General features: G+C 38.8%; 1 protein-coding gene across 13 annotated transcripts in view; it reads right to left on the bottom strand.

The window, feature by feature from the left end:
• CCDC178 (coiled-coil domain containing 178) overlaps positions 1-14,171 on the bottom strand; it is a 130,288-nt gene that overhangs the window by 36,686 nt on the left and 79,431 nt on the right. For 11 of the 13 annotated variants that reach the window (XM_083747704.1, XM_083747706.1, XM_083747702.1 and 8 more), the window contains one exon: positions 2,242-2,391. The exons of 1 other annotated variant lie outside the window; for it this stretch is intronic. In XM_083747704.1, the coding sequence (XP_083603830.1) occupies positions 2,242-2,391 (150 nt within the window). Of the gene's footprint in view, positions 1-2,241; positions 2,392-14,171 lie in introns of those variants that run through there. One more of the 13 variants, XM_083747701.1, reaches the window with a different exon arrangement.

Here is a 14,171-nt window from a genome sequence, read left to right as displayed (position 1 = left end):
TTACATTATCAAAAGAATTTTTCAGCTACCTTTGTAATTATCCAATTTGGATCCTTAAATAGCCATGCTTTCTTGGTTGATGTACCTTCTGGTGCATAAGAAGAATGCACACAAAGACTGTACAAATTTCCTTAAGATTTTTAGTAGTGCAGTTCTTCATATTTTTTCCAAAAACCAGTCAAGATTCTCATAAAGCATATTAATATAGAGTGAAAGACTACGCACCTTGTGATACATACACTAGCCTCTTCCAATTATCCTATACAGTTGCACACAGAAAGGATAATTTTAAACAACCTCCCACTTTAGATTTTTAAATTGTTTTATACCTCTGGCCTGTTACATCTTTAGTTTCTTTCCTGATCAATTTTCATTGATTTTTCACAGTTATGCAGTGGTGATAGTCACATGCAATTTGATCTTATTAAAGGCTGTGACAGCCCTTTGGCATCTTGGACCCATTATGAACACCAATCCTAACAAATCAAAGCAAGTCTTTACTGTATATGGTGCTTGAGCCAGAGGGCTCATCCTGCAAAAAGCAAGTGTCTGCATGTGTACAGTGAAGCTTCTGACCTTTCATTTTACAACAGCATCTCAAGCAGTATCACAGACGGCTTTTGAGACACCGCAAGTGCACAAGCTCAAGTTCTAATAAATGCATGGGTTGCTGTTACCAAATGAAAGTCAGAAGTTCCAGTACATGTGTAGCCCATCATGTGGCCACTTGGAATGCTGCAATGATGGCCAACAAGTCAAGTCTATAATGGGAATTTTCAGCAAAAAAATAATTCCAAGCAAATTACCTTGCATAATAATTTCACTTTTTGACAGGAGAAATTTGCCACATCTGAGTAGATCTGTTTCTTAATATGATTTCTAAATTCCTTATACGTACTATTTTGCAAAGTTGCGATCATTGTTTTCCAGAAAGAACTTCCCTCGTTGATCTACTTAATACAGAGTTATACAAACATTTCAGTGTAATGTGATGTGATGTAGGTTATTAGGTGATTGGGATATTATGAATCCTCAGCAAAGCAGTGCTTGATGGGTTCCTCTCCCGGTATTTGAAATTCTTGTGGTGTTGAACTGAGTATGATTTCAGTGTATAGCACAGTAATCAGAGGACCATTTCATCACAAATCAGCACTCATGCTGAAGACCATGCCTCACCTGACTGTGGACTGAAGCATATTGTTTGACAATATATCTGAGGCTATGAAGCTGGGTCGCAGAATCATAGAATCTTAGAGTTCGAAGGGACCTATGGTCATCTAGTCCAACCCCCTGCATTGCAGGAATCTCAGCTAAAGTATCCATGACAGATGGCCATGCAACATTGAACAGCTGTGAAACAGTGGGGGAAGGGTGTCACCCCCCCAGTAGTACAGTGGTACCTCGGGTTAAGAACCTAATTCGTTCTGGAGGTCTGTTCTTAACCTGAAACCTTGCTTAACCAGAAGCACCACTTTAGCTAATGGGGCCTCCCGCTGCTGCTGCGCCGCTGCTGCACGATTTCTGTTCTCATCCTGAAGCAAAGTTCTTAACCCGAGGTACTATTTCTGGGTTAGCGGAGTCTGTAACCTGAGGCATCTGTAACCTGAAGCTTTTGTAACCCAAGGTACCACTGTACAGGAGCAATGAATGGGAGCAGGTAGTTTAAGCTTTCTTTTGCCCTCTTTTTCGTTTCTTACTACCTTTCTACCCAAAACCCTGCTTCCAACCCACTTTTTCCTATAGTGCAGAAAGCACTAGTGACTCACTATTGCTGATTATCTGAGAAATGCACAAAGCCTTAGCTGCTGCATCAGGCTAGGGAATCCACTCATTTGCATGCATGAATCTTCATCCAGGAAGAGATATGAATGTAGAAGAATTTTCCGCACTTACTAGTTTTCGCTTTTTGTATGGCTCTCTGTTAGAGCAAGTCATTTGTCTTGCATTAAACAATATGCTACTTCTATAGAAACATTAAAGCAGAGCATGATCTACACAAAAAGGCATGCAAACACCAAACGGAATGAATGATAAGATTTTGAAGATCCTCGATAGAAAAATACTTTTGTTAAAGTAAAGAAGTAAAAATGTACAGGATGGAAAATATAAAGAAGGAAGACATGGAAGACATCACATAGGATGTTCCAGGAACTTAACAACTTATTTGAAAACATTATTAAACAGTACTAATTAGCAAATAGAAAATAAGCAATTAAGAAACCGAACCCATTATTATCATACCTGCTGCTGGTCTCTTAATCTTGATTCAGCTCTAACTTTATGATCATAGAAGTCTGCAAGTTCATTTTTGTCATTTAGATAGCATAACTGAAGCATCTGATATTCTTGCGCTAAACGCAGATTTTCATCCTCTGAAAACTCCAGAGATTTCTAAAGGGAGACATTTTTTATTAACATTACAAACCATTTATAAAGCTATGATTTCATTCCAAAACTTCTCAATAAGATTCATTTTTACTAGAGTTGTATTCTGTTGCACTGTACAGAATACTGCATATGCTTTGTATGCCTAAGGACCAATACTACTACTACTACTACTAATAATAATAATATGCAAAGAAATTACTGTACAATGAGAGAAAGGAAAACAGTTCTTATATGTTCCTTTTCTGAATTAAAAAAATGCAGTGAAGCAATTGGCTAAGCTGCACATGAATGGCCTGATTCAGCAAGGGAGATTTGTGTGTGCAGCCATTATAGATGTGCATCACGATACGCATCTGGTGTTCACTGATATTAATGGATGTGTCTGATACATTCCCACCCAGGAATGCACATGCCTACCCAGGGCCACTAGACGCATACAATATAGTGCAGTAAAGGGATTAATTGCATCTGCAACAATGTAGAAAAGGGCTGCAGGAATGTATCTCTTTCCCCAAATACATGTGGCAGAATGCCACCACCTGCAGTGACTACAAAGAAGCATGTGTACATCCTTAGAAATGACACTGTAGTTTGTCCGCTGCTTTCCCAAAGGATGGCATGCCACTCCTTATATTCTTATAAGAATATATGCATTTCAGTATTATATAACAATATTCTTGTATTAGTTCTCTCAGTACATGGGATTTCCAAATTAATCAAATGTAGCTAATGGGAATGTACTAAGGTTTGTTTACATGGCTAAATATAGGCTGAAATGGCATTTGGGAGACTAGATTGAGATTTCTGTGAGTCTGTACTGTCTGTGTGCTTTTTCTGCAAAACTCCACTTCTACTATCCCTACCAACAGAAAACGACCCTCTAAATGCTGACCTGAATTTCATGTAGTGAGGCTGAAAGGAAGCAAACAATTAATATAATTAAATAACTTCTTCTTTTTCCTAATACACAATTGACATGGATAAGTGAGTTCTTCAGTACAGCAGTCTTAAGAAGCTTAGTCAGAAAATTCTATCTTTGATTCACTTCCCTTCTTTGGAAAGAGTAATATTTGAGGAAGATAGATATTTGGTGGTAAACTTATATTCACACAGAAAAGTAGCACGTCAGGAAGGAAGGTGAGGGGGGGGGGGAATGTTCTCCTTATCATTTTGTTTAGTTTGTTTTATCTGCATGAGATGCAAATTACAGTCTATAGTAGTGCAGCCCAGACAGAGGTTGCCCCCCCCCTCAATTTTTTTACTTTTTTGTTTTGTTTCTTTGGTAAGCCATGCCAGAAGGTGGCAATTCATACTGAGACGTTTAGTCTTTCTCTCCTTGCCATTTTACACATGTAAATTGCAATGGGACAAATACGGTAGCTTTGAGGGGGAAATGGCCTAGAGGAAAAGAGTTAATCCACCACCACACCCAGTACTGCAATTACCATTTGAACCTCAACTGTATATATGCTTCTTACAAAAATGTAAAAGATTGGATGTCTTATCATGGATCTCATCTACTTGGCTCTTAAATATGGCAATAAAAAGAATGCAAAAGTATCAGGGAAAGTTGATTCTCTCTCTGCAAGAATAATATAGGACACAACATTTTTTTATAGCAATCTCACTTTTACTGAAGTCCTGATGGTTTACATTATAATGGTAACATCTAGCACAAGCAATTAACATTTATATAGTAATCACAGTATTAGAAAATCAGTTAACTATTAAGAATGTTAGGGAGATGGTATTTACAGTATATATAAAGAGTAAAAGGTCAACATTTTCATTGCAAACAGGCTAGGGAAATGAGGTTCTCACAATGCTTTGAGAACAAAAGAAATGGAAACTGAAGCATACAGATACCCAAAAGTTAGAAAACCTTTATCTGAAAGTTGCCACTATCTTTAGCTCTGTTTTAGAAATTCACAGAGAAAAGGAGGCTTTTAAAGGTGCATCAGGAAAGCCTTCAAAGAAACTTAGGTTGCACTAGGGAGTGAGGTCCAATGAATGTAGTGGGGCCAAAAAAATATTCATAAGGTTGCACTCTTAAATTCATGGCAATATATAAGGGAAAATAACCTAGAAAAGCCCACAGAGTTTGCTCCTTATCAGCTTTTTTGGCAACAAATGTGTAGTTGTGCTAATTTGTTGAGTGCAATGGAGGTATATTTTCTCAAGGAATAAATTCTACTTGGGAAATCTTGCATGGTCCCTGCATTCCAATCTCAGTTTGTTGTATCCTTTCCTCTGTTAGTAGGGTCACTGTAGTCTGGAGAGCTGTGCAGAATGTTGGTAGTACAAATGTCACTACCAGCTTTTGGATAATGGCTATGTCTTCACTGGTGCTGTATGACAAAACTCTATCACAGAGTTCCCTGGGGAGAGGGATTGATTGTTAAACCACTCTGTCAGGGGAAAAGGGGTCTCCAAACAACTTTCAACACCTTTGACAAACTGCAGTTCCCAGGATTCTTTGGGTGAAGTAATGACTGCTTAAAGTGCTATGATACTGCTTTCTGGTAATGAAATACGAAAAGGGAGAAAACGCACTACATTGGGAAGGGAACATAGCTCAATAGTAGAGCACCTATTTTGCATGGAGAAGGTGCCAGGGTCAGACACTGACACATGCAGTTAAAACTATCGGGTAGTAGGTAGTGAGGAGCTCTTCTTGAGAGGCTGGGTAGCTGCTGTCAGTCAGAGTTGGCGATACTGGGATAGATGGAGAATTGTTAAGACACCTATCTAACAACCATGTATATTTGAAGCAAAAGACTCACATCCTCTACTCCACATTCACACAACACAGAAAGGAACAAGTCTGTACAAGCTGTCACCGCCATTGATTGTCAGTATATCTGCTGGCCATGCCCCCTTTTATCTATGTGTTCAGCATTAGTTTGAAATCTTCCATGTGATCAGGAACTGTGAGAAAGTTAGAGTTCTTGCACACATGGAAGAGCTGTATGTGCATTTCACATTCATGTAGAACATATGGACAAAAAAATTCCTTCCAGTAGCACCTTAAAGACCAACTAAGTTAGTTCTTGGTATGAGCTTTCGTGTGCATATCTGAAAAAGTGTGCATACACACGAAAGCTCATACCAAGAACTAACTTAGTTGGTCTTTAAGGTGCTACTGGAAGAAATTTTTTTGTTTTGACTATGGCAGACCAACACGGCTACCTATCTGTATATGGACATGTGTGTGTTATATACTTTTAAACCATGAACTGCTCCAGGGTGCAATATTCATCCATGTAAAAGTAAAGTGATGTGCAAGACCACAGATTCTTGTCATATGGAAACTTGGAATGATACTTTAAATTCACTGCAGCTGCACATTGCATGGGGCAGAATGGTAGTGGGGGCAATCTGTTCTTCAGGGACGGCTGCTTTCCATTAATGATCTATTTACTTAGTAACTCCACCACCACAGAAACCTGAGCAGAATGTTTGTTTATGGGAGCTCTGTTGGTTCTGTGATAGTTTATAATGAGGGCTCCACAAAGCTGCGAATGGCGGGCAGGGAGGGTACTGCTTGTGCAGTTTTACGTGGGTGTGTCAGCTATTATTGGACATTACCACAGTTGCGTCTCCTTTCCTCAAGCAAGGAAGCAAACCACAGAACAACAACCTTGGCATTTTGTCCAGACCAGCATCTGTGGTTCGCTTCTCTGAAAACCACTATCTGAAGAAGTCAAAATTTGTTCTTGGGTTTCTGTTTGTGGTTTGTTTGGCAAAATAAGCCATAAATGTTGCTTCAGATGTAACACTAAGATAGCCACTCAGTGTTTTTCCTCTCCACTTAGTGTAAGAAGGAGCAAAGTGGGAGTACTTCAACTGCATGCACCAGCAGACATCTTATGCAGAACCTAATTTAACTAACTATGGCTATTTATTTTAAATATGTATAACCCACCATTCATCACAATCATCTCAGAGTGAGGTACACCTTTAGCACCTATAACAATCTATAGTAACAGCAAGAAATAGTTAAAAGCAGTGAATGTTAAACCAACAAAATGGTATCTACTTTATTCACAAATGCTTGAGTAAAAAGTCCTGTTTTAAACTGGTGCAGAAATGGAAGTCAGCACCAGTCTGGGTTAGTGGCTTTGCGTTATGTGTGCATGACGCCAGTTAGCTGTAGTGGAACAATTTTTCTTAAAAAAAAATTTCCATTGAGGTTCTGGTACAAACTGCTTATGGGAGGGAAGCAGCAGCTCCAAATGTGGATGAGTTTTCCAAACTCCGGCTAAAGAGTTACAGAATAAAAATTATTTGAGTTTAGGATTGTAATTATTGCTGTGATTAATAAATGTTATAATCTTAGAAGAGCAATTCACTACACATTCAAAAATACATTTTCTAGAAAACTGTTTTCTAATTTTAATGAATACTGTGACAAATAATTAACTTCCTTTTCTACAAAATAAAAATAAAAATCCATTTTGTAGGATCATTTGTCCACATAAGCTTCCAGAATACCAAGGCTTGTTAGAGTTCAAAGGATTGCTATCTTTGTAGTTTTCATTTTAAAAAGTGGTATAAAACATTGTAGTAATTAGAACACACCTAAAACATTACTCTCATTGAATCGCTTAATGTTTGTAAGCATTTTCAATTCTGAAGAACAACTCAGGAAGCAACCTTGCTGACAGAGTTTCTGACTCATCAAAATTATGTCCTTTATTTCACTGACAAGCCATTTTGCTTGAGCAAACCACTCAGTAGCAATGGACGTGGCTGACACCCAGTGGTCTTCCAGGTAAGAATTTAAAACACACACACACACACACACACACACACACACACGTACACAAACCACACAGAGCAGTACTAGAACAACTTTGTATCTATTTACACTTCAGAGCTCTTAACTACTACATATTCAAGGTGTAATCTGTTCTCTGGTTTTTATCTTTTTTCAAATGGAAGGCTAAAATATAAAAACCAATGTCTGAAACACCTGTTAAGGTTTTTGCTTTGCGCCTTTTGCATATCCAGCTAATTTATGTTCACATAATTGAGATGGTATGCACAACTTTATTAATGGTTTAACATTTGTTCCACAAATTATTGCAATCATTGATGTACTATCACCATGAAAGATTAGCACAGAATTTGTCCATAAAGTTGCTTATGAAACAAAATTAAACAGTGCTGATATACTCTCTATTTAAATAGGTCTAACAATATTAGGTAGATCTCAGGATAAGAAAAAACTTTTACATAGAGTTTGATACAGTGATACGGTTTGTGATAGGCTTTCTGTACGGCACACACAAGATCACAGTTTGGTGGCAAACACACCATACATTTAAAGCACCTGACTGCTCCCAAAGAATCCTGGGAAGTGTAGATTACCCCTCACAGAGCTACAATTCCCAGCACCCTTACAAACTGCAGTTCTCGGGATTCTTTGGTAGAAACTAGTGTACACAGCGGGACGCGGGTGGCGCTGTGGGTAAAACCTCAGTGCCTAGGACTTGCTGATTGTATGGTCAGTGGTTCGAATCTGCGTGGCGGGGTGAGCTCCCGTTGCTCGGTCCCAGCTCCTGCCCACCTAGCAGTTCGAAAGCACTCAAGTGCAAGTAGATAAATAGGTACCGCTTTATAGCGGGAAGGTAAACGGCGTTTCCGTGTGCTGCGCTGGCTTGCCAGAGCAGCTTCGTCACGCTGGTCACATGACCCGGAAGTGTCTTCAGACGGCGCCGGCCCACGGCCTCTAGAGCGAGATGAGCACGCAACCCTAGAGTCGGACACGACTGGCCCATATGGGCAGGGGTACCTTTTACCCTTTACCTAGTGTACACAGCCTTTGTGGTTTCATATTCACATTTGCTAAAAAAGAATTAGAATCCCTCCTTCACCCATAAGAGTGCAATGCAAAGTGGAAAATAAACTCTCATTACATTTTGTTGTTGTTGTTGCTGCTGCTGTTGTTTAGTCATGTCCGACTCTTCGTGACCCCATGGACCAGAGCACGCCAGGCACTCCTGTCTTCCACTGCCTCCCACAGTTTAGTCAAATTCATGCTGGTAGCTTTGAGAACACTGTCCAACCATCTCATCCTCAGTCTTTAATTAACTGATAGTATTTATCTACTGATGCTATGATCTGATCACCTCAGCTCAGCTGATTATTTGAATTTCTCAGTAAACTGGTTATCTAAGCATTTCATTGAATACCTTAATACTGCTGCAATCCTAAACCCATTTAGAGTCACTTATGAGTAGTCCTATTGCTGTTAATCCTTTGAGCATATGATCACCTGAATTCTGTAATGAGCTGCTTGTTCAATCTCCTAATTAAAAGGTAAAGGGAACCCTGACCATTAGGTCCAGTCGTGACCGACTCTGGGGTTGCGGCGCTCATCTCGCATTATTGGCTGAGGGAGCCAGTGTATGTCCGCAGACAGCTTCCGGGTCATGTGGCCAGCATGACTGAGCTGCTTCTGGTGAACCAGAGCAGCACACGGAAATGCCGTTTACTTTCCTGCCGGAGTGGTACCTATTTATCTACTTGCACTTTGATGTGCTTTCGAATTACTAGGTTGGCAGGAGCAGGGACTGAGCAATGGGAGCTCACCCCGTTGCAGGGATTCGATTCGCTGACCTTCTGATCGGCAAGTCCTAGGCTCTGTGGTTTAACCCACAACGCCACCCGCGTCCCTAATCTCCTAATTAAAGATGACAAAATCTTATAGTGACCCTTTTTATTCAATGAACTGGTTATGTAAGTTTATCCGAGGGCAAAAATATACAGAGGATTATAACATGAGTTTATTCATGAATCGAATTGGCTACCTAAATGTTTTAATAAATCAATGAACTGATAATTATTTACTACACACACTGCCCAGTCACTTTGGTGCTGCTCACACAGCAATTCTGACTTCACCCTCAGAGGCGCACACCATTGTCTCTCGAGCTGGCATGTGCCAACCAATGAAAAGTGAATAGATTAATTGAAATCTGTCTGGATACAGGATGAAACATATGTTACGATAACATTAGGGTTGGTTCAGTCCTATGGTTCTAGTGTTATTCCTATTATCTTTCTTTTGGAAATGCTTGCTGATTAGAATATATCTTTAAGAACAATCCAATGAATGAGTAGAAGTAAAAGCAGCAATACCTTCTCCAAAAATAATATGACAAGAAAGCACAAGAAGATACAGATTGTGGCAAGCCAATAGTCACTGCAGATATGAGGAAATCACTTTCAATGGAATTTCATAAATTTGAAAATGAAATTAAAACTTTTAAGAGGAAGATAATTACGGTCATTAATGATGCAGAAAATAATACATTGACTTTATTAGAGAATAAGTTAATTGATTGTGAAATAAATAGGATGCACCAGGGTGGCATGACTAACTAAAGTCCATTGATTTCAATGGGTCTAGTCTGAGTATGAGTAACACTGGCTATTACCCATTAAGTAATAATTAGAACTGCAGATGCAGCTTAATTGTTTTTACAGAACTTACAATCAGATGAGGTAGTTGGGGAGGAACTAAATAATATAAACACAAAGTGAATAACATTACTGACTTTTAGTTATAAGGTAGGAAACCAATGTTGTAATGGAGGAGAGCACCACCCTAGCAACAGAAATGTCACTGTTTATAAATGTAATGAAGGAGAGATCAATGTAAGAGATTATAATTGCAGTCAAATCAATTAACTCAGGTAAAACACCTGGACCCAAAGGGGAAAGACTAGATGACCCTTGGGTCCCTTCCAGCTCAATGATTCTATGATTCTAACAACTAAATTCTATAAGCCCCATATTGAATAGCCCCAATTTCAAAGGAATTATTATTCCTTTATTATTTAAAGGGGGAAATTCAAAGTAAGAAGCTTCCTGAAACACAGAGAGATGCAAGGATAATAGTAAGTTTAAAACCAAATACAGTTGCAGATATTACAGACCAATCTCAGCATTGAATAAAGACTACAATATTTTGGCAACACTTTTTTTGTTTCTTAAAATGTACTAAATATTCTTTTTTTAAAATTGGCCACATTCTTGGCAAATAGATTATACGAAGTTGTAGATAATTACATCAAAAAGTCCAAAATGGATTCATTAAAGGAAGACAACTCACAGATAACACAACATTGTGAATGCAGAAAGTGTTTGGTTTAAAAAACTTATGAGCCACTATCCTCTTGTATCCTGTCCTGCCTCTCATGTGAAGTGCACATTTTATCCTCACAACTTCCAGTCGAGATTGATGTGGTTGAGACATAGAGACTTCTGCAAGACCCTATAGCAAATGTCATGTCTGAGTGAGGATTTGAACTTATTTTTCCTTGTCCACACCAAGGACTCCCAGAGCTCCTTTGCTTTCATCTCTGCTGTCTATTTCTAGCATTCATTCCTCCACAGTTATCTTTTTTTCTAGTTCCTTTGCAACTAATTTTCAAGAGTTCTTTCCTACTGTGATAAGGCCAACTTGTAGACATGTGCATTCACTGTTGATACAATGATACATTGTTAGAGTTCAAATGCTATGGGGAAAGTGCTAGGAAAGCAATGTGTCTCCATCCCAATCACTAGGAGGGGGTCACCTTATTTGGGGCTAAGGGAGAAGGTTTTATCCAGCCATGAGATGAAAGTAGAAATCAGTAACAGCTAAAACATTGCACTGAGATGTTCTTTCTCTTTGAGAGATTTGTGAAAGAGCGAGCTGATTTTGCAATAACACTTGAGATTACTGCCTCTTCCCCTGTTGTCATTTTAAGGGGCATCCAGAAGTCACACCCTGTGCAACTGCACAGTAAGTGAGCCACATGGCACCTGCAATTTTCTTGTTCAGCACTTATCTGTGTGCTTGTAAAACTCAGGAGTGTCCGCCCCATTTGGGTGCTCAAACGTTCAGTTATTAGTAAGGCAAGCAAATACAAGTTGTAGGCAAACAGAAATATATGAACACAAATTATATATAAGAATTCTCCATAAAAATAAAAAACTTGACTGATACAAGAAATAAAGCACACATAAAAAACAGAATCTTAGATCCTGAGAGAGGCTATGTGGCCTTGACTAATTTGAGCAGCCTTCACTTTGAATTTAGCCCTATTAAGCTTAACAGAACTGTTGACACCAAACAACGTATATTTCATCTTGTCCTTTTCAATGAGGGTAGCAACCACTGGTAAAGATTTCTCTAAAGGTTTTTGCTTAGGTGTTTTATACAGTTTACATTCTAACATATAGTGTAGTGTATGGTGTCCTCTACCCAGGAACTACTGCATATGCAGAAGTGCTGATCTCTGGGGATTCTCTTAAATCTCCCTTCCAGAAAATTAGACTTCATAGTCTGAAAATGCAGGACTGTAAGTGCCTTGTGGAGAGAAGGTGGATTTAGCTCAAATAAGTATTTCTCTTCCCCATGGTGTGATTTTAAGGTTGGGAAAGTACTGGAAAATCTGGATAACGTAATGACATCTATGTGCTGTTCTGCAAACAGATTTTGAAGTTACACTTTAATATTGCAATGGCTAATTTGGATTTCAACAGTGAAAAGAGCCACTGGATCAAGTCCATCTTTCCTCCATAATAGTTAGCTATCCAGGTGTTTGGGGCAGATGAACAAGACTGCCCTGCTGCACACAATTTCACCCATTCATTTACTGAGTAACTTAGTTTTTTTTAAAAAAGACAGCACTCACAATGAAATATAAAATCAGCATTACTCCCACAGGTAGGCCACAGGTTATCCTGGCAATAAACTGATTCTGTACTACGTCCAGCTGTTTTGCCTCTGCAGATTCCCAGCATTTGGGTGCTTAAACTGCCATTTTTGTGGTATGACTGGAGTTTGTGGACTACTATCATGAAAAAACCTGAATACATGAAAAGGCCCTGCTGTCCCTCATCTCTGGCCCTGCCTCTGACTAATGGTGAGCCTTAGGCAATTTAAGAAAGGGTCACAGAATACAGAGCATGAGTCATTCATATCAGGAACTAGAAATAGAACTAAAATAGTCCCTGCCCCTCTCCTAAAAAAAGCTTGGTTGGAATCACGTTTCCTGTATGTTTTTAGAACAAACTGTCATCTATGAGAGATAAACCATCTCTATCTAGGGAACATGGTCATTGCAAGATGATGGCACTAGGAGATTCTTATAATCTCTTCCAATGCTATGCTTGTGTGCTTTAAAGTTAAAACTCAACCATGGTTTTGCCTTGTTGCAATAAAACCAGACCACTGACTTATTTTCTCTGGTTCATATGAATTACCCTGACACAGTTATATTCTGCATCAACTTTCCTACAATTTTAGTGCTGCCTGCATTCCAGCTATTGGACAATGGGAATGCATTATCCTGGGGCATAAAGGGGTTTCATAAAAGAAGAGGAGGAAGAAAATGGAAATCCAGCACCGTTTAAGGAAATCAGTGAATAAATTACAAAAACTGTCCATTTCCCTGCCCCTTTTAATCTTACTGTCGTATTCAAACTATTGGGCATGTAACTGAATATCTCAACTGTACCTGAAGAAATAATGGAGCGTGTCTCTGCAGTAAAACAGAACGGCACTAAACTGATGAGTTTAACCCAGCAGAAAGAGCGGCTGTAAACATGACAAATGCCTGCTATTGATTTCAGGTTTAATTACTCTGTGCAGCACTGACAAAGCCCATCAGATGTTGTTGTGAAGTGTAAATGGAACAAACTACACTTCACTGCCCATAGGAAACTGATGGTGTCTGCAGTTTGCATTGTTTACTTTATCCTCCGTAAACTTCAGCCTTGATCAAATTAACAAGTGCTACTAACCTCCAACAAACTACAATGCACTATGGTTTTACAGCAACAGCCTTGGAACCATAGTTCTGCAGCATTTCATTGATAAGAAATGCCTGGCTAATAAGAACATAATGGCAGCTAGTGGTCTTTAATGTCCAGTTTTGCCTCCTCTGTTATCACAGGATGGAAAAGGTTTTCTATAATCTACTTGGTTAGAAGTGGTAAAGTAGTAAACTATTAATATTGTAATACAAATTACACAAATAAAATATTATGATACAAATGATAATACAAACTATACAAACCAGGCAAATGATAAATTAGAACACAATGACATGCTTTCCTCAGTAACTTGCAACAGTGCAGTAGCATGACAGGATCTTCTTGAAAATTGCTCTCTGCTCAAACATACTGGTACCTTCACTGATGCTTTTTTGTCTTGACTGTCTCACTGTTCTACTTTTACTTTAGTGTTTTTCAATTCCTTCTTATTTCAGAATAAAAGATCCAAGGCCCAATGCTAAATAAATAAACATGGTCAAATGTGTTATTGTCAAAACATTTTTTTCTGATTAATTTATGGCAGTATTTCTTTCAGATACAGTGGTACCTCTGGTTACAAACACTTCGGGTTACAGACTCTGCTAACCCAGAAATAGTACCTTGGGTTAAGAACTTTGCCCCAGGATGAGAACAGTGGCACGGTGGCAGTGGGAGGCCCCATTAGCTGAAGTGGCACCTCAGGTTAAGAACGGTTTCAGGTTAAGAATGGACCTCCGGAACGAATTAAGTTCGTAACCAGAGGTACCACTGTACATGAGATCTGAATACTTAAATGTGCCAAAGTAAAATTTGGTTACTAGTTACTTGTTACTATTCCTCTGCTAATGTTTTTCTCTGAGAATACAAATTTAGATGCAACATTAATAATTTTAAATCTTTTTTTCTGTTTTAAACATTTTATGATGTTATGCTAGCTGTCCTGAACATGGAAAGAATGGCATATAAAT

This window comes from Podarcis gaigeae (assembly GCF_964106915.1).
Source record: "Podarcis gaigeae genome assembly, chromosome: 7".
Taxonomy (NCBI): domain Eukaryota; kingdom Metazoa; phylum Chordata; class Lepidosauria; order Squamata; family Lacertidae; genus Podarcis; species Podarcis gaigeae.
This window is presented reverse-complemented; position numbering and strand designations above follow the sequence as displayed.